This window comes from Vanellus vanellus (genome assembly GCF_965231255.1).
Source record: "Vanellus vanellus genome assembly, chromosome: 24".
NCBI lineage: Eukaryota > Metazoa > Chordata > Aves > Charadriiformes > Charadriidae > Vanellus > Vanellus vanellus.
Window position 1 is genome coordinate 2,440,860 of NC_138929.1, and position 23,197 is coordinate 2,464,056.

Below are 23,197 nucleotides of genomic sequence, written 5' to 3' on the forward strand. Positions count from 1 at the left end.
AACATCTGCCCAGCTGTGCTTTGGAGCAGCCGTTGGGGCGATGCCTGAGCTCACCCCGCGGGCGATGCTCCTCCTTCGGCACCGAGCGCCCCAGCGGCGGGTACCGGGGGTGGGGGGGCTGTTTCTGGTCCAGCCCAGGGGGTTTGGGCACCCTCCCCGGGAAGGCTGCACTCAGCAGGTACTTACCACCATCTAGTGGCCCTTCAGCCAAGTGCGGGAGGAGGAGGAGGAGGAGGAGGAGGAGGAGGAGGATGCGCTGGGATGCCCTGTGTCGTGGGCTGGGATGGGGCTGGACCAGAGGGCTCCAGGGATGCTCAGAGCTGGGGCTGGAGGTGAGGGGCCCCTGCCGGCACCCACTTCCAGCTCCAGACCCACAACCAAGTCTGGAGCAGCCAAACATTGAGTAGAAAATGGCTTTATTGTGGGCTGTCAGTCCCCCGTGCCCCCGCCATACCTTGACAGCATCGCAGTGGGTACCACGGGGCAGAGCTCCAGGACAGCGTGGGGCCGGGTGATGGGACGTGGGTCTCTTAATGCACTGGGTGCTCATAGCAGGGGGAGGCTCGTGGTGGGGATGGTGTCACCAGTATCTCAGTGTGGCCAAGGAGAGAGAAGAACCTGGATTCAGGCAGGGGGAGAGACATGGGTGATGGTGGGGAAGGGGACACTGAGATGCAGACTGGGGCTGACAACAAACACTGACGACCGTGACGCGTGGGCACAGAGGGGAATAAGGAGCGTGGGAGATCTCCAGGCAAATGGGGAGCTCTCACTGCCCCAGGCAGGTGGCAGGACTCTGCCCCTGGCTCTGGCCCCTCCACTTTCCCAGCCCTGACCTGTGCCTCAGTTTCCCCGTCTGCCACGTGCCTCCGTAACGGGCTTTGTTTGGGCGAGAAACACTGCTTGGTGTCAGTGTTGGTGTTAGAGCTGCTCACACACAGCTCTCTGGGTCCGACAGAGGGGGCTGTGGGGGTTTTAGCACATTTCTCCCATGGAGCTTGAAGGATTTGAACTCCAGGAAGGGACACTGGGCAGGGTGGCATCATCCCTGAACTGCGACTGTGGTTCTTGGTCTCGCCTGCTCCCAAGCAAAATGGAGACCAGGAGATGGAGCCAAAGACAGTCCCCGAGGCTCAGCGCCCCGCAGATGCTGGGGCACCCCAGGAAGGGAGCCGCCTCCCCAGCACCCGCCTCCACACCGCATCCCCGGGGTGCCACCTCTCACCTGGGATGCTGCGGTCCTCATCGCTCCTCCAGGTCATAGGCAGCCGCCAGGTAATCCTTCGGGACGATGCCAACCACGTTGTTGAGCTCTCCGACCCACCAGCCATACACGTTGTACTCCTGGGGAGACACAGAGGGAGAGACATGGGTTTAGTGCCAGCGCAGGGGACGCGGCTCAGGTCCCGTCCTTCGGTACCTGGCAGAAAACACCCCAGTCCCACCTCTCCCCTTTCATCCTGCCCTGCTCTCCTCCTTCGCTCTGGGTCCTGCGGGGCACAGCTCGCGGCTTGCTCAGAAACTCAGCATTTAATTCACTTTTTGGGGGTAGTTTAGTTACAGATGGCAACCCCCAGGGTGTCCCAGGCCCCAGCCTGGAGCTCTGTGAAGCCCCTTCAGGTGGATCATGTCTGGGTTATGTGTTTCCTCCCCAGATTTATGTGTGATTTTCCCCTGACAGCACATTTTGGAAGCAAATAATAACAGAGAGAACCTCCCCGTGTGCGAGAGGAGGAGTTAGCACATACAGGCTTAAGAAGTTTGCCATCAAAACAGGAGTTGTTTTTTTTTTAATTGCTTTTAAAGGAGATGTTAAAAGTGATGTGCACAGCAGCACATCCTATCCCGTAGCCCACGTAAGCTCTGACCCCCTTCGCCCGTCTGGGGTGTTTAGTGGGTCCCCGAGCTCATCCCTGCTTCCCGAGAGGGAAAGGGCTGAGAGTCACCAGGGACAGACATCGCTCCCGACTCTCCCAGTTCTGCAGATGGTGCTGCCCTCACTGGAGCCGGGAAAGGGTTCCAGGAGTCCCACCGCTCTCTGGGATGGGATCCCGATGCTCCCTGGGGACCCACAACCCAGCAAACTGCACCAGCACCGAGTCAGGCCCCCGCGATGCTGCTGGAAATGAAGAAGCGGGGAGGGATGGGGGCTACATCCCCCCCTGCCCCGCTGTCCTCACCAGCCAGGGGAAAAATCCCGCTGCAAAACCAGAAGGAAAAAATTCGGGTCTATTTGCTGCAGCCAGGAGACCCGTGGGCAGAGGGGCCGAGGTGCACCCCAGGCGTGACGGGGAGCCCCCAACCGCCCCTCTCCCTGTCCTCTCCCCCCCCCCCCCCCCCCCCCAGCTCTGCCATAGCCTGAACGCTATGAGGTATTTTAAAATAATTTCTGCTTTGATGAATTGCCGGGTAGTCCGCGATTGCTCATAATCAAAGGGAGGAAAATGCAAATGAGAGCCAGCCGAGAACTCGCGGCACCGAGCGTTTATTTCACTGCGCAGTGCCAGAAAGAATTAAAACAACATTAAACTCCCAGCAATAATGTTTAAGTCCTCGTTTCCAAGTGCCAAATTGCACCACTCTGGATCATACAGATGTTCGTTAATTATGCTAATTTTTATTAAACTATTAAAACGAGGAGTGCACTGGCACAGCGAGGCAGAGCCCAGTGCAGGGTGAACTCTGCTCTCGTCTGGAGGTGCTAATTTACATCTCGCCAACGTGCTGATGTCTGAGACCGGGTTTTGGAAGGGGGGGGGGGGGAGGAGAAGGAGGGAGTTTGAGGATGGTTTTGCTGGAATCTACCTAATTACACACTAATGGGGCCTCTGTGCTCAGTACCTGCCTGGACTGAGTTGGGGGGGGGGGGGGGGGGAAGTAATTTAGCTGAGACTTCACAGAAGGGACTGAAAATCCACTAATCGGGAAGATAATTGCTCCAGCGAGGTTGGTGGGCCCCGAGCGTGCCAGTACGGCAGTGGTGGCGGGAGAGGGGAGTGGGATGCTGTGTCCCCCCCCCCCCTCCACCAGCTTAACCCGCATCGGGTGCTGCGCGGCAGGAGCTCGGCAGAGTGCTGGGGGCAGCACCCATGGGTGCTGATGCCGTGCTGGGAACCTCCGGCAGCACCGGGCACCAGGCAGGAGGCAGAGCAAAGCCACTGCTCCGCCGCATCCCCAGAAAGGCAGCAGGACTGGGCAAACTGGGAACCCAGTGCCCTTTCCAGGCTGGCACATAACAGGGAACAGGATTTGGGGCGGGGGGATCACACCCTGGCGGCCATCCCCCCCCTGTCCAGCCATCCTCTACACGGCCGCGATGGCGTCGCTCTGCTCCCAAAACACCGGAATTTTCTCCCAGAAGGAAGAAAACCCCTCAAAGCGTTTTTACCCCCGAGATCCCCGGTGCTGAGCAAACCCGAAGCAGACGCTCATTCAGATAATCGCCCGCAACCGGGGGCTTTTATGGCGGGTTGGTGCACGGGGCCGTAAAAGGCTTTAATGCTGCTGATCTCCATCGGAAAGGGAAAAAGGGGAAAAAGAAACAAGAAGATGACAACCACAACCCAGTTTCTCTCCCTGTCCTGCACCACGGCTCCTCCGGCATCACCCCGGAGAGACAACGCTCTTCCAAAGAGGGGGAAAGTGCAGTCCCTGAATGATCCAGCTGCGGATTCCCCCTGTCCCCAGCCGGGGGGACATCCCACAGCCCAAGCCTGAGGTCACAGAGGCCGTGATGGGAACGTGGCCAACCGTCCCCTGCACGGCCTCGGATGGATGACCACCTGGTGGGAACCCTAAACGTGCAGCCACATCTCTCCAGCAGCACTTCTCCTGCTCCACCAAGCTCCGATTGTCCCATCCAACATCCCTCCCGCCCCCTGCCCAGGCTCTCCTCCTCCACCGAGTGCTGCAGGGATGATATTTACTCCCCACCGGCGCTCCCAAGCTCTCCTTGCCACCACACTCCTTCACCAGCCCTCGTAAACAACCCCGTCGGGCTTTGGGAAGGCCATTAATCACCCCCCTTCGCACAGAAGATCAATGACGCTTTGATGGATGCCGAAGGAAAAGCCAATCAGTCAGGGACTTATCGGTTTATGATTGCTCGGCCCCATTATTAGTGCTTGTGTGTCATACATTATTGTTAGGAAAATGGAGGAATCTAATTCATAGATGAGCTATGGCGGGCGCGCGAGGGGTCGGCTGACACCGGGGAGTTTTATACCAGGTCAGCTATACATCTATTTACCTCGAAAACCAGCTCGGAGCTGTGGCAAGCGCTGAAATTGAGGGGCTACCTGTCCTTGGGGGATTCGGAGCCGGCAGCAGCAGCTGAGGGATGCGGCTGGGAACACCCTTTCCTTGGCACGTCACCCAGCCTGGCGCATCGAGGAGTAATTTGGGTGATGCTCACCCTTTGCTTCAGATCATGGCCTACCATCACCTGCCTCCCCCCTCCACTGCTCTTTTATAGGGTAAATCCCTATAAAAATGAACGATTCCCACCTGCTTCCAATGATTCCATTCTCAGCTGCTGTGAGGAGCTGAGCACACACAGCCGGGACATTGCTCCTGCCCCTTGTCCCATCTGCAACGTCTGCTCCGGCATCACTCGGGGTGGCCACTGTGTCCCATCTCATTAGGGTCCATGTGACCCATCCTGCTGGTGTCCATGTGTCCCATCTCATCTGGGACCATGTGCCCCATCCCATCAGGGTCCATGTGTCCCATCTCACCGGGGTCCGTGTGTTCCATCCCATCACGGCCCACGTGTCCCATCTCACCAGGGTCCATGTGTCCCATCCCATCAGGGTCCATGTGTCCCATCCCATCAGGGTCCATGTGTCCCATCCCATCAGGGTACATGGGTCGCATCCCACCAGGTTCCGTGGGTCCCATCCTACCAGGCTCTCCATGTCCCAGCCCGGGGGAAGAAGCTAACAGACATAAGGCGCTCAGAGCAAGCAGTACTGGGGGAGGGAGAGGAAGGTGATGGTTCCCAGCTGGGGAAGGCCAGGCAGAAATGACCACCCGGGCTGGGGGGAGGCACATGGGCAGTTTTGGCATGGACGACAGTGCAGCTCCTCCTGGGGACGAGCTCTCAGGCTTTCCGTGGGGAGACCAACCTGATCGAAGGCGTTCAGGATTTACCCCGTGAGCCATTTCCCATCAAAAACAAGGACCACCCAACCAGCCGAGCAGGGCGGCGCTGCGGACCAAGGCGCCCGGTGACAAGCACGCCGCGGCGCTGGCGCGACCTGGCTTGGGGATGCCGAAAAGCTGGGGCAGGAGGGACGCACGTCCCTTGGGGCACCCCGGGGCCGGCCGGCTCCTCGCCAGGACACTGCAGCCAGGGGGGACGGCAAGGCGGGGGACACACAGACACACGGCCAGGACAGACAGACGGCGGTGACGGCCGGGCCCCCATAGAGCACGGGAACGGGCAGAAGGTGCAGCTGGAGCCCCGCCAGCCGCCGGGGCCAGGCCGGGGAGACAATAGCGGCGGCAGCATCCGATCGGCGGCGCTGATGGGATTGGGAGCCCATGTGAAACTGCCGTATTAATATTTATTCCATAAAGCGCGCGGCTCCCAGCTTTGCGCGGCTCTGCCGCGCTCTGACCGCAGTACCAACCCTCAGGCACCGCAAACACAATTTGAAAACAATGTGACGGAAATGTTTAATCTGCTCAGCCCATCTGTGCTGCGTATTTCTCCAGATCTCCCTGAGAGAGGCGCCTTCGAATCTCCACATTGCCTTTAATATTCTCCTAAATCACCTCCCCACTGCACTTCAAGGGCCATTGCTACAATATCACAGGTTCATCGAGAGTGCACGGGAGAAAGGGGGGGGGGGGTACAGGGAGGGGAGGGTGGGGGACGAGGGTGTCGGCTGGGATATTTTTTATTTTAAAATATTTCCCAGCGATGGTGTTCCTGTGCCCCTCGGACAGGCAAGAGAGAAGAGGGGGAAAAAAAAAAAAGGGGGGGGGGGGTGTTGGTTTGAAATCAGAGGGAAGTTATTGTGCTGTTGCTGGGAGGCGATTAGTGGGGCTGTTTAGAAGCAAACAGGCTGGAATGGAGCAAAAATCATTTCCAAAGAATCACTTTTATTAATCTCCTTCCTCGGCCGCTCGCTATGGCGTGTGGCTGCCGCTATTCCTCTCTTCGGAGGGCTCCATCCTGCTCCGAGCTTCACGTGTGAAATGGCGCGGATGCTCGAGCGAGGGGGGGACACCCCGAAGCAGCGGCAGCCTGGGGTGGGGGTGGCTGGTCCCACACTTCTGGGTCCCCCCACCCCGGGACAATGGTGACCTACAGCCGAGATGCTCCAGCTCAGATGCACCCCCGCTCCCTGCCTCAGTTTCCCCATCAGACCAAGACCGTTTTCCCCCATGCGGCTTTTCAGTACTTAAAGGGGCTACAGGAAAGATGGGGACAAACTTTTCAGCAGGGCCTGTTGCGATAGGACGAGGGGTAATGGCTTTAAACTAAAAGAGGGGAGATTCAGACTAGATATAAGGAAGAAATATTTTACGCTGAGGCTGGTGAGACCCTGGCCCAGGTTGCCCAGAGAGGTTGGAGATGCCCCATCCCTGGAAACATCCCAGGTCAGGTTGGACAGGGCTCGGAGCGACCTGATCTGGCTGGAGATGTCCCTGCTCATGGCAGGGGGTTGGACTAGGTGGCCTTTAAAGGTCCCTTCTCACCCAAACCAGTCTGCGGTTCTACTTCCACTGGGAAGCCTCCGCTCCCTCCTGGGGCTGCTGGGTGCTGCCACCCCCAAACCACCCCACAGCCGTGTGCAGGGTCCAGGGGATGCACAGGGTGCAGGGGGTATGGGGGGGGGGGTGCAGGGGGTGTGTGCGGGGTCCAGGAGTGCATGGGGTTCAAGGGGTGCGTGTGTCATGCAGTGGGGGTGCGTGGGGTGCAGGGGATGCACGGGGTCAAGGGGATGTGGGGGATGCAGGAGGTGGTGCACGGGGTACAGGGAGGGTGTGTGGGGTGCAGGGGGGCTGTACATGGTGCAGGAGATGTGCGTGGGGTGTGCGGGGTCCAGGAGTGTGTGCGGGGTGCAGGGGGTGCACAGGGTCCGGGGGGCAGTTTGTGGTGTCCAGGGGATGTGCGGGATGTGTGGGATGCACAGGAGGATGCGGGGGGGGGGCTGTGAGGGGTCCAGGGGTGTGTGTGGGGTGCAGCGGGTGCAGGGGATGCAGGAGGGGGTGGTGCATGGTGTCCAGGGGGTGTGCGGGGTCCAGGGGAGGGTGTACAGGGTCCAGAGGAGCTGTGTGGGGGGTGCAGGGGGTGCGCAGGGTGAAGGGGAGCTGGGGGGGGTGCAGGGGGTTGTGCGGGGGGATGCAAGGGGGGTGCATGGGGTCCAGGGGATGTGTGGAGATGTGGGGGATGCAGGGGGGCGTGCAGGGTGCGCGGGGTGCGGGGGGATGTGCGGGGTGCAGGGGGGGTGAGGGGTGCGGGGGTGTGTGCAGGGGGTGTGGGGGGGGGATGTGAGGAGTACAGGGGGATGTGCGGGGTGCAGGGGGGGTGAGGGGTGCGGGGGGGTACAGGGGGTGCAGGGGGGGTGTGAGGGGTGCGGGGGGGCTGTGCGGGGGTGGTGTGGAGGGGGTGCGGGGGGGGGGGGGGGGGATGCGCGGGGATGCGCGGGCGGTGCTGCATCCCCGGCGTTGCCATGGCAGCCGCTCCCGCCTCGGCTCCCGCATCCCCCGGGGCGGGCGCAGCCGCATCCACCTGCTCCTTCCCGACCCTCCGCGGGGTCATCGCCAGGTCGGCAGAATAAATGAACGTGAGCACTAATGATGTGTTTGCTGGCTGTTTATGCTCTCTGTGTGTCAGGGGCACTCACATTTAGAGAGCTCATTATGGCTGCAATTAGACGGCACCATTGCTAGATATTTAACTCCTTTTTCTTTTAAATTAGCATTTTAATAACGTGCTTTGAGCAGGGGAAACAAAATGACCATTTTTCACGGACAAACTTCCTTAGCTGTAGGTGCAACTTTAATGGCAAAGTTGCACGGGAGGTAAAATAAGCCCAGGCCTGTTCCCTTCCCACCTCCCCCCCCCCCTCACCCCCCCCCGGCAACGAGGGGGGGGGGGGACGCACACAAAAAAAAAAAAAAAAAACGGGAGAGATTTTTATTTGCTTTATCGCACACTCCATTTCCTAAATTTGTTCTGCAGCCAATTATTTTCGCCTTTAAAGTCCTGAACGCTCACGCCTGATGAAAATTAGCAGCCATCTGAGTTAAACTCTGCCTGTGACCTGTGAAGAGGGCTCGAAATAATTGCGTACATGTGTGCGTGCACGCGCGTGTGCGAGGAGCCATCCGTCCCCGAGTCCCCGAGCTGCGTGCGAGAGGGGGGCGGGAGGGGGCGGGTGGGAGCAGCCAGTGCCCATTATGTGATGGGTATTATCAAAATATCTTTATATAGTAACCCCCAGGGCCGCTTCCCTGCAAAGGTCACCGCAATTATTTCCCCTTCATTCATAACTCTTCGGCTGGGCTTACGGGGCCGGGGGCGGCAGAGGGGGCTGAGGGGACAGCCGAGGGGACAGCCGAGGAGGTGGCTGCGGCCGCTGCGCCGGGAGGAGGGATGGGGAGCGGCAGAGGGGACACGGCGAAGGCGACGGCTCTGCGACTTCATCGGGAACTTGCAAAAACACCCGTTTTCTTCGCACCCACAAAGTGCAAAGCCCAACCCCAGCGCAGCATCGCGGCTTCGTTCCTCTGTTAGGATTTATGCTCCTAATTAACTGGTGACCCCAAAGCACCCATCTTACCCCCGGGGATTGCTGCGAGGGCTGTGGGGACGGGGCGAGGGACCCCCGGGGGTGGGTGCACCCGCTGCTTGCCGGGCTGGGAGAGGGACCCGAGCCGGGACAGGGGGTCACTGGGATTAGGTACCCCCCTCTGTCCCAGACCCCCGGCCCCTTTCTGTCCCAGGCCGGGACCGGGAGCCAGAGCCGGGACCCCCAGGGCCCCCACACAGCCGAAATGGCACCGAGGGTCCCGCATCAGCAGGGACGCACAGCAGGGAGGGAAGGGCAGGAGAGGAGGGTGAAAGACGCAGCCGTCGCGAGAACGATGCTTTAAACGTTTCCTCTTTCGCATCCGCTCAGCTGTACCTTAGACACCGCCGTTTCATAAATACAATCCGGGTAGCGCAGGCTATAATTTGGTGATAGCTACCCCAGGACATATCTAGATACACTTCTGTTATTTTAATTAAATACTGCATTATGGTTTGTGACAACTTCATCGCTATAGCGTAAATGAATTCGGAATTAAAGTCTTACTTAGGCATTCCACTACTTCCCCCCACCCCCCTCGCCCGCCCCTCCACCCCTCCGTGTTGCAAAGCAAAAAGGCTATAAAATCAAGATGTTTGTTCATTTACAGATGGAGCAGCTTGGAAAAGGGGGAAAAAAAAAAAAAAAAAAGGAGAAAAGGCGAGACGGTGCAGAAGCGAGCGCAGACACCGCTGGGTTGTGAGCATCCTCGGGTGGAGGAGCGCACAAATGGGGGATGCGGAATATTAATTGTGCGAGTTACCGTTATCCTCCAAACCGGGCTCCTCCGAACCCCCCTTCCCCCGGGCACGGGATTTCTGCGTTTTCCATGATTCTAATTTTTTAACTCTTGACTGTGACTGCTGCAGAGAGGCCGAAGCGCTGGAAGTTTTAGACCTTTTGGGGGATTCGGTCTGTGGGAAGGGCACGGCAGCGGCCGGAGAGACTGAGTTATGGCAAAGGGAAACTTTTTATTTTATGCCCGGGCCTGGGAGTTTCAATTCCATCCATCTATTAACTCGTCTCTAATGAAACTAGACCGTACGTGACATTTTGCAATATAACTGCTTTAAATGTTACCACATCAATTGGTTTAAATGTTACCCGCGCCTCATGAACCGGGAGATGGTTTTATAATTATCTCCGTCTCTCTCTAACGAACAAAGATTTCTACCGTCGGCTGGTATTTTACATTAGCAAAGGAAACAAGAGCGCCTGCTCGAAACGCGGGTGCTCAACAGGCTCAGGCAACCAAAACCCACAAGTTGTGAGGGTGGCAGAGGTGTCGCCTCTCACCTCTTGGCAAATCGACGCCGGATTTAAAACCTTCCTGATTTATTTTGCAATTGGGGTTTCACCCTCAGGTCTCCCCCTCGTTCCCTTCTATTGCCGATTCGCCACCCCCCAAATAAAAAACGACTCCCATCCATCCACCCGCACCCCCCCATATCTACGTATATAATATGTACATCCATAAAACGATGTCAGCCCATGAAAGTTATGGCCGGGGAGGGATGGCTTTAATGACAGAGGCTCGGCTTTAATATTTCCCATCGTCGCAACCCCAAGTGAAATTTCCATTTCCATTTACAAAATAAGCCGGGAAATTGTCGGGCATTTGTTAACAACACTGGAAACAAAAAGCTTTTTTTTTTTTTTTTTGCTTTTTTTTTTTTTTTTTTCGCCACCTATTTGAAACAGGGGCATTGCAGCAAATGTCACCCCCACCTCCCCGGCAGATTAGCGAGGGGCTCGTTACTAAATCTCTGTCTAATAAAGGCAGAGTTGACTCTGGAGGAGCTGCTGGTTATAGCGCTGGCTTTGGAAAATGGAAGGATTGTCACACTTAAAGACACAAATTTCCCCTGTAATATATTCGAATGGAAACCTCTGAATCCAATACTACATGGGCATATCTAATAAATTCACAATATTTCAGCCTCAACAGCCTACAACGGTTAGTTTTAAAGATTTATGTGGTAAAAAATTACTCGGTGATGAATATAGTTTATTCTGTGCAGTATTGGAGGGTATAAGGAATTAAACTACTGTCTTTAACAGTGAATTTATTATTACCTCTGTCAAAGCCAAAGTCTTTAACAGCATTTATTATAAATTTCAGTGCAAAATAAATGGTCAGAGTACGCCTTAAACCTTAAACCCCCCCAGCGGAACCACGTGCCAGCCCAGGAGAAGTTCATGGGCCAGAGGGCAACATCTCAGCATCCCCCCGAGACCATCAGGGCCGGCATTGGGGTCCTGTCACCGTGGGGAAGGGGCCACCACGTGTCCCTGCCACGGCCACCACTGCCCTGTGGGGACTGGGGTCACCCACCGCGGAGGGCAGGATGGCACGCTCGGAGCCGGCGCGATGCTCGTTGTGGGGTGAAAGCAGCAGGGTTGGGGCAAAATTCAGGATGCTACATCGGGGGGGGGCGCGGATGAGCCCCCACGGATGGGGTAAAATTCGGGATGCAGCATCGGGGACGTGCGGGCGCTGGGCATCATCGGCGCTGCCTCCCCGGCGCTCGCCCACCCTTTTGTCCTCGCCTGTGATGGGTGTCCCCTCATTTATAAAAATTACCTGGGAGGAATGAGGCTGCCAGGGGCTTGTTCTGGACGATTGGTTCCCGCCGGGGGGGCGAGGGGGGCCGGCGGGGGAAGGATGGCCCTCGCTTGAATTTGACCGGTGGGTGACCGTTGCCTTCCAGCTGACCCCGCCATCCCATCCCCATCCCTCCCAACTCGGGAGCCTCCCAGAGGGGTTATTAATGGGAGTCGAAGGCCGCTGAGCCCCGGGGAACCCATCTCCGCAGCCCACCCCACCGGAGACCCCCGGGGGGCTGAGCCCCCCACCCCGGGATGCAGCTGTGCGCTGAGCCCCGACCGAGCTCGTTACACCTTCGCTCCGTCACCCACGAGGTTCAGTGCATCTCTGGGGGGGTGGTGATGGGGGGGGTGTCTTTGGCCACCCCTGTGGCCTCTCCCCATGAGCGAGATGGCCCCAAAGCCAGGCAAAATGCCACTAGATGTCACCACACGCCTTTCGCTCGGGGTCCGGGGTATGGGAATATGCCCCCCCTCTTTCCCTCTCCCCCCACCCCCACCCCCCCCGCTTTCATTGAAAGCAATTGAGAGAATTAACTTATCCGGTTTTATGGCCTGCTTGTCACATCCAACTAAGCCCACTTAAAATAGGAAGTCTCGCTGCATTCAAATAATTATCATAACGTACAAATCACTCCACCAGGGGACAAGGGACCGGTGCCGGGGAGAGGGACGCGATGCCGGGGTTGCGCTGGGATTACTGCTTCCCCCTCCCCAAATTCCTTTCCCCATGTATTAGCCCGGCTGCGCTGCACTGAGTCGGGTAGCGGTGTTTCGGGGTCCCTGCAAAGCGGGGTGATGGGGGAGGGGGTACGGGCTGTGCAGCTCAGCTGTGACGCCCCTGGCCCCGTTATCCCTGCGGCACCCAACAAAGCACTGGTGGCACTGGGGGTGCAACAAGGACCCTCCTGCCCAGGTCTGGGGGGACGACGAGAAAAGCCCTTGAGAGGGGCATTCCCTGGGCTCCCAGTCAAAGCCCCCCAGCACTGGCACAGGCACCCAGGAGAGGGGTCAGACCGACGGGGACGTGGCATGGAAGGGGGACCCCTCCAAGGAGGGATGCGGTGGGTGACGATGCTGCGCTTGCCCCGGGCAGGACCGGGCATCCCCTCCGCCGCAGCATCCCGCAGCCAAATCCCTGCCCCCCCCCGCCCCCTCCCCCCCCGAGCTACCGATGTCCACTAACCCCCAAATCACTTTTCCCCGCTGTTGATGCTCGAAATGTCAGACAGGACCGGAGCAGCAGCCGGCGTGTGTTTCAAACACACCAGATGGATTTTTATATTAGCTACTATTTCATGTTCAGACAGAGCGACCGCACCGCGAAAACGGCAGCCTCGATGCTGCCGAGTTTGCTTCTGTGAGATTAATTCTGCGAAATTAATTGGGACAAGATTGAAAAGGAAATTAAAATGCAGCTGAGTGAACAGGCTTTTCAAACACCTTTCCCCCTCCACTTCCCTTTGCCGCCTCCCTCCTTTCCCCCCCCCCCTCCCCGGCCCCGCGCCGCCTCCGTTCCGCGGTGGCCGTGAGCATCCGTCGCGCAAAGTAATTTACAGGGGAAAAGCTCTCAGGACCGATCGGTTACGTGTGAGGGAGCCAGCACAAGAGTCGCAATCTGGAGCCACTGAAGAGAGCGAAAACCCTGCCGTGACTCCAAGCTGTGTCCCCGAGCTGGCGGGGAGGGGGGGGGACACCTGACCGGTTTGGCTGTCAGCGGGATGGACCGAGGCACCGGGGGGCTGAGGTATCGCCCCCAGGGACGGCCATGGGTTGCTCCTGGTGTCACCCCCCTGGATAAATGAGGTGACGAGCCCGGGCTGTGGGTTCAGTGCCCAGAGCACGTCAGCCCCATCCTGGGGGACAGCGGGTCGCTAAATGCCGCCATAAAGTACTTTGATGGGGAATTCTCAGCCTTCCAAGAACGGGACGGTGAAGCCCAGAGTCAAAGCCACTCTCTGCTGCTGTCAGGGATGCAGCTGCCTCCGCAAAGACGCTCAGGAGCCGGATTCGAATACAGCAGCTAAAAATGTCCCTGTCACACCGTCTGCAAACCTCCAGGGAGGTTGGACGTCCCCGCACCGGGCACCGGCAGTGCCCGGCTCGGAGCCCACCATGGAGAGCTGCTGTCCTGGCCCCGCTGTGAGTCCGGCCTCGCGGGCTCTGATGGATGGACAAAACCTCCAGGGGACATCTGACACTGCCACCGTGGCTCTCCTGCCCATCGCTGTGGCATCTGATGACTCGTGTCCACCCTGGGGCTACCACCGGGACGCCAAACTCAATCTGATTCTTTTTCTCAGCTATAAAACGTGGCCTTGGCCTTAACAAGACTGAGATCTGGAGGTGCTCTTCATCTCCAAAGGTCCGTACCCACCACAGCTCAGCCACCTCAGCCCTTCCCCACGTCGGGGTCCACCTGACCTCCCCCGGGTGGGTGCCCGCCGAGGGCAGACGGGGCACAACCACCCGATTCATCATGGTTCCCGCGCCAAATCGGGGTGCAAAGCGCGTTGTAAAACATCACCCGTAAAACACAACCGCCCCAACCCATCGCTGCCAGCCGGGGCCACCATGGTCCGGCGGGGACCGGCTGGGAGCCAGGACAGAGCCCTGCGGGGACAAGCAGGGTAGGAGAGGGTCACAGGCAGCGGCGGTTCTCCCTCTTGCCCCCACGGACCCGCTAATGCAAAGATTTAATTTATTCACCTGCGTGCGCTTGCCGAAAGGAGCCCTGGTCACACCCGGCTGAGCAACTCAATTACCCCTGTAATACCCGAGCAACAGCACGTCCCGACTCCATTACCGTGGACAAAAAAAAATAAAAAAAATAAAATAAAAAAGAAGAAAACAATGTCGCTTTGGGGCATTTGAAATGCCACGTGTGAAGGCAGAGGGTGAGGGCGCTGATGGGGCACTCACGGAGGGGGGAGAGGGGTGCCGGGGTCCGGTTCCCGCACGTACGTGCGGGAACCGGACCCCGGCACCCCTCTCCCCCCTCCTCTAAATTGCTAAATTAACTTTCGCTTGGGATCTTGATTTTTACCAATTTCATCACCTCTTGACCTCGCAATTGAGCCCCGGCCCCGTGAGGATGAACGTGGGGCTCCCACCGCCGCTCTTACCTTACTGAGGACGTAGATGAGGTCCCCGCGGCGGAAGGAGAGCTCGTCGGGATGCTCGCTGCTGCAGTCCCACACGCCCTGGTAGTAATTGGCATAAACTCGCCGGGGACCTGCTGGGGACATTAAAAAAAAAAAAAAAAGAAAAAAGGAGAGCTCAGCGCGATGATGGGGAATTATCATATGGGGAAATATGGGGGTTGTGGGGTGTTGGGGGAGTGGGGGTGGTGTTTGTCGGGGAAAAGAAGGAAATGCTGGTGGTCTTAATTTTGCATTTCTATTAAAAGGCAAAGAGGTACTGCAAGAAAAAAGGGGCTGCTCAATAAATAACTGCAGTTTCTATCAGTAAATACACAGAAACGCGCTGATAAACGTTGCCGTTTCAGAAAACCCTGAATTAAAACTGTTTACTACAAACCACAAAAGGAACCAAAGCTGCTTTTCCCTCTCTCCCGAGTCCCTCATCCCCCTCCTCAGGCTCAAACCAAGCTGTCCCCGAGGTGGACATCTGTAACCTGGTCCAGAGGGGACACGTGGCACCAGCGCCAGCTCTGCTGGGCAGTGTCCCCACCACGGCGACAGCCATGCCAGAGGCCACGGAAGAGGAACACCGTTAATTAACAGAGGTATTTGCATGGAGCCTCTGGGAGAACACTGCTGGGGAAGGTGATAGCCAAGTCTATTTATTAATTAAAGAAGCCAAGCAGGGGATTGCAGCCGTCGGAGCAGGGCCCCCTCAGCCAGCAAAGCCCACCGACTGCTCGACCGGGAGCACCCGGAGCGGGAACAGGGACGGGGGGAGAGCAGAGCGCAAAGATCTGCCTTCACCCCCTGCTCCCGGCAGGTCAGAGAAGGTCCCAAACCTTCTATGGCATTATACAACCCCATAGCTCAGGTCTCGATCTTCCCATCGAGCTGTGAGTTTGGGAAGGCAGAGCGTTAGCTCGATCCCTGTGATCACAGTCTGCTGCGGAAAGGGAAGGGAACGTCAGACAGCAAACTCTTTTTTTTCCCCCTTTTTTTTTTTTTTGGAGAGGCAAATGAATGGGTTTGGGCTGATGATGCTGTTGCCAAACTGTGCCAAGGCTGGGGACCGCTCCAGGCTAAATGTGATTGTGGGTTTGCTGGAAAACGTCGCAGCAGCCTTTCCAGAATGAAACATTTCCATTTTTGCCATCTCAGAATGGCATTTCCCACCCCAGAAACTGGCCCAGACACCAGAGCCACCACGAAAGGTGGGTCCCCCCTCCAGGGCCAGAAAACATCCCAACGTGCGATGGCACCGGCCGAGCCTCGTGCCAAGGTCTTGCAGAGCCCCACGCCCAGAGGAGATGCTGCTCTGCCCAGTTTGCAGACTGGGAAAACGACTTGTCCCAGTGCATCCAACAGATCCTTCACAGCACCAAGATAACGCCCCAACCCCCCCCAGATTCCCAGTTTTCAAGCACGGAAGATGACTTAAAACATGCTCCTGGACCAAAGGCTTCAGGCAGGAGACTGCTCTGATGGCACAGCACCGAAGTGGGGGTGAATCCAGATGTCACGACACGGACATCTCCATGATGTGACCCCCATGGATAATTAAACCCGGTAAAACCATATTCTGCAGGGGAAGGGAGGGGAGTCTGAGCAGCGGGGCTGTACCAGCGATCTGTGCCGCTCTGCCACGCGGCTGAACCAAGCCCAGAAAGCATAAATAGAAAATAGCGAGCACATGTTGGAGGAAATGTTTCTAATATGGTATAAGGGACCGAGCGATAAGGGTGCATCTGGAGTACTGTGCCCAGATTTGATCACCTAAATATGAAAAAGGACATTACCGAGATGGATAATGGCACAGCAGGGAGTGACTGGAATGACTCAGGGACTTGGGGAACTTAAATAGAAAGGCTGGGAAAGAAAAAAAAAAAAAAGAAAAAAAAAAAAAGTAGGTCTGCATCCTTTGGAAAGTATTAAAGGGGGAGCACACAGTGGCGAGGAAAAGATTGTGAAGGGAATAGAAGGAGTAGGAGCTACTGAGTTATTTAAGCCTGTGCTAAGTGCAGGAACCAGAGGTTATGAACTGGAGGCAGAGGAAATATCAGGGCGGGCGGGCGGGCGCTGAGCAGGAGGACGAGGCAAGCAGCAGCTTTGGTGGGAGCCAGCAAATTGTGTAATTAACACAAAAGGTCATTATGGGAGGGTGTAAGAACAACACTGCGATGGTGGAGAATAACTTGGTATGGGGGGGGGAAGGTGTTGGGCACCGACCTGCTGGTGTCCCCTGTGAGCCAAGGCTGGAGAAGAGCTGCGCCGGTGGTATCGAAAATACCAATAATTCTATGGAGCACCATCGTTAAACATCGCGACCCCCCACATCAGCCCCGCTCTTCTTCAGAGAGTTCTGCTCTCTGTCACTAATGCGTTAGGAGGGGAAGGGGGTTTGGGTTGCGATAGAAAATACCATCTTCCCACAAGAGGTTTCCAGAGTGAAAAGTGCCCATTTTGCCCTGGAGCTCCCCCGGAATGGGGACCCGGGCGTCTGCTCGCCCGCAGGGACGCTGGAATCAGCCTTGTCCCAGTTGCCTCTCATTTACCGGGAAGGTTTGGGAGGTGCCTCCCTATCCCGCATCTGCTCTTTCCTGCTTGTCAAAGGAACAAGAGGACCTCGGAGACATCTGGCCACTTTGCCAGGGAGCGGAGAGAGGAGAAGCCGTTGGTAAAACAGGGACTCTGCAGAAGCCGCGTGTGTGAGCCTGGACGTGATGCTCCGCGAGTAAAAAGGGAGAAAATTTTCCAGCCCACAGGAAGGTTTGTGCACCCAAAAGTTTGCATATTTTTTTTTTCCAGCTATGTCAGCTGCTCGGATGGAAGGTCTCACCCCTCCCTCCAACCCCACCTTCGAAAGGTCAGGATTAATTGCGGCAGAGGAGGGAGATGCCTGATGATGAAAGCGCGGTCGGGCTCTGCGCTTCGTTCCCAGCCGCAGCTTCAAAAGCATGGAAGGTGTTCGCGCCAGCTACTGAGAATATCTTGTTAAAATTAAGACCATTTGCAGAAAAGGGATCCTGGTTTGTATTCCCCCACTTAAAGATAAGGCCAAGTGGGGGAGAACTTCACTCTGCAGCCTCCACGTGGGACGGTGAACGTCTGTGACCCTCCCGACCTGCCAGCTCCCGGCTGGGTGGGATGTGGGTGGGATCCCAACAAACCATCCCAGTGCTCCTGCATCACCCTGCATGAATTAGAATCATAGAATCACAGAATGGTTTGGGTTGGAAGGGACCTTGAAGATCATCAAGTTCCAATCCCCCTGCCCCGGGCAGGGACACCTCCCCCCAGCCCAGGGTGCTCCCAGCCCCGTCCAACCTGGCCTTGACCACCTCCAGGGATGGGGCAGCCACAGCTCCTCCGCTCAATTTTACCAAAAAGAAGTTTTGTTTAAAAAGCCCCAACGCTCCACCCAGACCTTTAAATCTGCGTTCAGGGCAGAGCCGTGATTTCAGCGCGACTGATTTACACTGATGTAAGTGGGACGAGAGCCCGCTCCCGCGTTTACGGGCCTGGGGGTCATTAAGAAAACCAGCCAAATGTGACAACCGCATCATTTTCTTCTGCAGCCTGAGCAGCCCCAAGCGGGGGCTGTGGGAGAGGCACGATCCGCCCCGGCCCCTTTGCTTCGGGCGCGTTGTTTCCGAAGTCTGTTGATGCTGAAACCTAATGACAACCGTCTGCAGCTCCGGGGTTTTCACCGCTGTGCTTGTGCTCGGTGAAACCTCCTGCCACGCCACGCGCGGGGGCCTGTGACAGCATGGGGTTTATTTTCGAAGTAGAGGAATTTTGCTCTGTTTGTATGCGACTGGGAAGCTCGCGCTGCAGCAGCCGCCCCGAAGCCCGTCCGGCGCAGAAGGTGGGGATTAAGCCAACCTCGAGCGGAGCAAATGGGTGTCTTGGCAGGAGCAGCCTGCAGCTCTCAGCTGGATTTGTTGGGCTGCTCCAGCGTCGTGGCATCCTCGTGGTTCTTAGAAATTAGAAACGATAGTTTTCCATTAGCCAAATGCTCATCTGGCGCTTCGGCCGCGTGATGTAATTAAGAAATAGCCCCTTCCCTCCCTCCCTGCAGCCCGGCCCTCTGCTCAAGGACTCCCGGCAGCTCTTTCTCGCCCTTGGTCCAGTTGGACAGAAGCGCAAATTACTGAGGCAAAAGGCACGAGGGCCGGAGTTCCCGGTGCCGCGATAACCTTTCCCTCTTGAAACTCAGCCCAGCTTTCCAGAGGCACGAGTCTAATATATTATTTAGCGTAAAAACAGACCCAGGACTTAAAGCGATCATGACAACGCTAATAACTAAACCAGTTATAACGATTAACAACAATTACAACCGCCAGGCAGACGCTAATGAGTACGAGCAGGGTGTTTAAACGGCTGGCAGGGCTGTGACGGGCGAGAGCCAAAATCCTCGGGGTGGCCTTGGGGCGCAGGTTCATCATCACTTCTGGCACCAGCCTGCCACGGAGCCGAGCTCTGCTCCCCGCTAACCCCCACATCGAGCTGGAAAACCCACCGGGAAGCTGCTTTTCTGCCGCCAGGTCCTTTTTGGATGGTTAAATGCTGGGGCAGTTGTGAAAGGCAAAGAAAAATGTGTGTGTGCGCATGCATGTCCCATCACCTTCCGCTTTCCTTACCCTGCGCCGAGGCGTCTCCGCGGATAAATGGACAGCCCCGCGCTGGGATCACACTACAGTTTATAAAGATCGGGACGTCGTTTTTCCCGAGCTCTGGGTGCTGGTACCGGCTGCAGCTGCCACATGCTCCGGTGGCCAAATAAGTCATCGCATGGGGGGGGTGGGAAATAAACTCCGCAAAACCACGAGGAGTGGAGAAACGCCGACTTGCTCCGGTCTCTGCAACCCTCTGGGACTCAGCCCTGGCTGCGCTACCAAGATTTCGGTAGAAACAGGGCTGAGTGACCTCCTGGGCTGGGGATGACTGCCCAGGGGACATCCATGGGGGGTTGATGTTGGCTGAAGGGAACTATTGGATCAGGCTTTCCAGAAACGCCAGGAATCACAGAATCATAGAATAATTTAGGTTGGAAAAGACCTTCAAGATGATCAAGTCCAACTGTAAACCTAATGCTGCCAAGTCCACCACTAAACCATGTCCCTCAGAGCCACGTCTACACATCTTTTAAATGCCTCCAGGGATGGTGACTCCACCGCTTCCCTGGGCAGCCTGTGCCAGTGCTCGACAACCCTTTTGGTGAAGAAATTTTTCCCAATGTCCAATCTAAACCTCTTCTGGGGCAACTTGAGGCTGTTTCCTCTTGTCCTATCGCCTGTTACTTGGGAAAGTTGGGCGCGGGGGCTCTCGGACCCTGGGAGGGGTAAACCAGCTGAGCAATGCTTGGGACGCATGTGCGTTCAGGAGAGCACGAGCATGCGTGAAGCCAGTTTAGCCACCCACCACCCACAGCATCCAGCACCGAACCCCTTCGGTCTCCATCACCCAACAAGTGGGATGCCTGCTGCGGGTCCCCGTCTCCAGCATCGGGGCCAGATCGTCTCCTCCGAGCTCTGGAGTGGGAGGATGGCACGGGAAGCTCTCCTGAGCCGGGCTTTGCCAGGAGGATGTGTTTTCCCAACGTGGCGAGGAGGAGCAGGGCGGCAGGAAGCCCCCGGCCGGTCCAGCCCCGGCTGCTCAGACACAAGCGCTGCTTTCCTGTGCTGGGGCGGAAGCGGCGATGGAAAGCGAAGCAGGTGGGACCGGGGAGGAAACAGATCTTCCGCTCCTGTCCCACGGTGCAGGTCCTTAAGGAAAAAGCAGGGGTGGGGGCCCTGGCCACTGTGGCAGGCTCTCGGGCCGGTGGCTCCGGGTGGGCGGTGCTGGTTCCTGGGGTGGTGGTGCGCGTCCTTCCGGCTTCCCGCGCCGATATCCCTCCTGCGTCGGCTTCCTCTGGGCCATGACTCGCTTCCTGCCCTCACTCCAGGTTGTTTCTGCCCCAGTGCCTCTCCACGGCCCCTTGGGATGCACCGGGAGGGCTGGCTCCCTCTCCGCAGTCCAGGATGGGATGAGGGCCAGGGCCAGGAGTGCCTCCATGGGAGATCCTTCAGCACACAGGTCTCATCGGGCAGGAGAGGGGATGGATGCTGGGGTTCCTCCCCGTGGGGTGTCTGTCCAAAAAGGAGAGGCATCCCCCATGCCCATAGTGCGGAGGAGGTGAGGAGAGGGTCCCCAAAACTGAGTTATCTGAACTTTGCCAGCTGCAGAGTCTCCCCGGTCACTCATCTCTTGGGACCTCTCCCATCCTCCACTTCCCCTCCATCACCACCCGCACCACAGGATGCTCGAAGGCGGCCAGACTCAGATCCCACAAACCACCGTGGTCCCTTGGGTTAGCCAAAGCAAGGTGGGTTCCTACCGCTTCTCTGCCTGCTCCCGGTGTCCTCGCTGTCCTCTGGGAAGGGGGGCTCCAGCTCCTCATCTGGGGGAGGAAACAGAGCAGAGAAGTCAGGGCAGGGCTGTGAGCGTTACTGCCGCACCAAACCCCCAGGCAGGCAGAGGGCTGCGAGAGCGTCCGACTGTCAGAATAATAAATTCCCGGCTTAATTGTGAAGAGTGGAAGGGAGGAAGTCACAGATAATATTTTAAAACGTGTTGCATAAAAAATATGAATTGTTGTTAACACTGGTAAAAACAAATCACTTACTATAGCCTCATAAATTCAGGCAGCACTTTGCCGAGTGCCCTATAGGAAGAGATCCTTCCTGTGCAGGACTCATAGCCCAGAGAAAATGAGACGCCGAGGAGAAATGCCAGAACTGAAATGCGAGGAAGGATGGGGGACAGAAGCAGGAATTAAGGAGGAGAAAGAGGAGCCCAGGCAGCAGAGGGCAGGCAGGCTGGCACGGCTGCCGAGGACGGGCAAAGAGGATGCAAGAAAATAGTTAAAAGATACCGTGGAAAAGGTTAAGGACTGGAAGTCGTGGGGAAGCCCTGCAAAAATGGCTAGAGACTGACGGGAGCAAGGATCTACACACAAATAAGTTTAAATAAGATTATTTAACACCCAGCCAGGTACAACCCATCCAGCCTGAGCTGCTCTGGGTGCTCAGCACCCACATTAGCTGCCGTCACAGCCCAGGCTTCCTTCTGCAACCATAAAGACTTGAAGCAACCTAATAAAATAATATAAACAAAAAAAAATCCCCAATTCTGAAAGGTTTCAGAAAGCAAATTGCCCATCTGCACCTCTCGCACCGCTGCCGGCAAAGGGGTGATGGGGAGCGCGGGGCAGCCCTGGCACGGCTGAGCCCGGTGTGGAAGAGGTGTCCCTGTTGCATCTCAGGGGACGTGGCTTTGCCGTCACCTTTAGGCAGAGCCAACAGAAACCAAGCCTGGGTCTTCTGCTCCTCCCATGGCACCCCGTCGCAGGGCAGCGAAGCGCTGCTGTTGCTGCGCGGCACTTTTCCGAGGATGTGGCCCCGGCCTCAGCCATCTCTTCCCACTCGGCGCTGATCAATGCAAACCAGGTCAGACCTCCGCTGCCCATTACAAATTGCATCCCAAGTCGGAGGGTCACTGCAACTGCTCCCCCATTAGATGGGAAGCGGCACCAAAGATCTTTTCTAAATAAATCAGACTTTATTGTAAAACTCGGCCACTGACGAGACAGAACCTCATTAGCATTGATTTTAAAATAAATTATTGAAAGTGGCTTTTGCCTGCTCTTTGCATTTGTAAAAGAGAACGTAAATGTATCTGTAACAGCGCTCTTCCCCCGTCGTTCCCACGCACGCACCCCAAACACTCGCATCTGGATTGCTTTCTACTTTAACCAACGGCACCAAATCCCCTAATCCCACTTTGGCACAAGACGGAGGGCAGTCAAACCAGTTCCCGTGCACCCTGGAAGCCCCAGAGCCATCTCCCAAAGCGGGACAGCATTGTTCCCCCACCGCTGTGGGTGACACCTGCACCCAGAGGCTCCCCACGGTCATCCCTTCCTCCTATCTGTGCTGTGCACACCCCTCCGCCTCCCATCCACGCCTGCATCCTGCAGGCACAAATTCCATCCCGGAGCCGGGTTGTCCTCGGGAAACCTCTTCCCAGAGCCCTTCTGGCACCTCCCGGCATGCACAACATGCTCCTTGGGAAGCATCAGCTGGCGCTAGCACAGGAAAACATGTGCCATGGAGGAAATGTCGGGTTTCCAGGGTGAGCGAAGCTGCGGGAATCCTGCCCGCGCAGAGGGCTGGCACTGCCGGCTGCCTGCCTGGACCTGTGCTGGGCAGCCAGGGGTGCCCCGACGATCCTGGGGAGACGTATCTGTCCTGCTCCCTCCCCTCTTTCCTGGGAGCTCCCCCCAGATGGCAGAGCTGGTCCCCCTTGCCGGCACAGCTGAACTAATGGGGAATCACATTTACAGCCCCTAACGAGCTCAAGGAGCTCTGTGGGTCCCAGCCCTTCGCCCCATAGAAAGCTGCTGCTCCCCCCAATCCTCGCTCTCCAGGAGCCACGCGAGGCTGCCGGGCAGGGGCTGGGGAGGCTTTCCTGAGCAGCCCCCTCTCCCTCTCCCTCTCCCACCTTGGACCGTTTTATTCTTTATTTGATGGAATGGAGCATGTTCCAATCAGAAATCAAAGCCAGAGCTCCACTCCCTGTCTGCATCGCCCACCTGAG

At 57.1% G+C, this 23,197-nt stretch overlaps 1 protein-coding gene across 1 annotated transcript in view; it reads right to left on the minus strand.

Moving 5' to 3' along the window:
- Positions 1-475: 475 nt before the first annotated feature.
- The window catches only part of SKAP1 (src kinase associated phosphoprotein 1), a gene marked incomplete at its 5' end in the record, with an annotated part of 160,242 nt that continues 137,520 nt past the window's right edge, over positions 476-23,197 (minus strand). The window contains 4 exons of the mRNA XM_082494817.1: positions 476-618; positions 1,226-1,344; positions 14,540-14,649; positions 20,937-20,999. Coding sequence (XP_082350943.1) covers positions 1,243-1,344; positions 14,540-14,649; positions 20,937-20,999 — 275 coding nt within the window. The 3' untranslated portion in view covers positions 476-618; positions 1,226-1,242. The remainder of the gene's footprint in view (positions 619-1,225; positions 1,345-14,539; positions 14,650-20,936; positions 21,000-23,197) is intronic.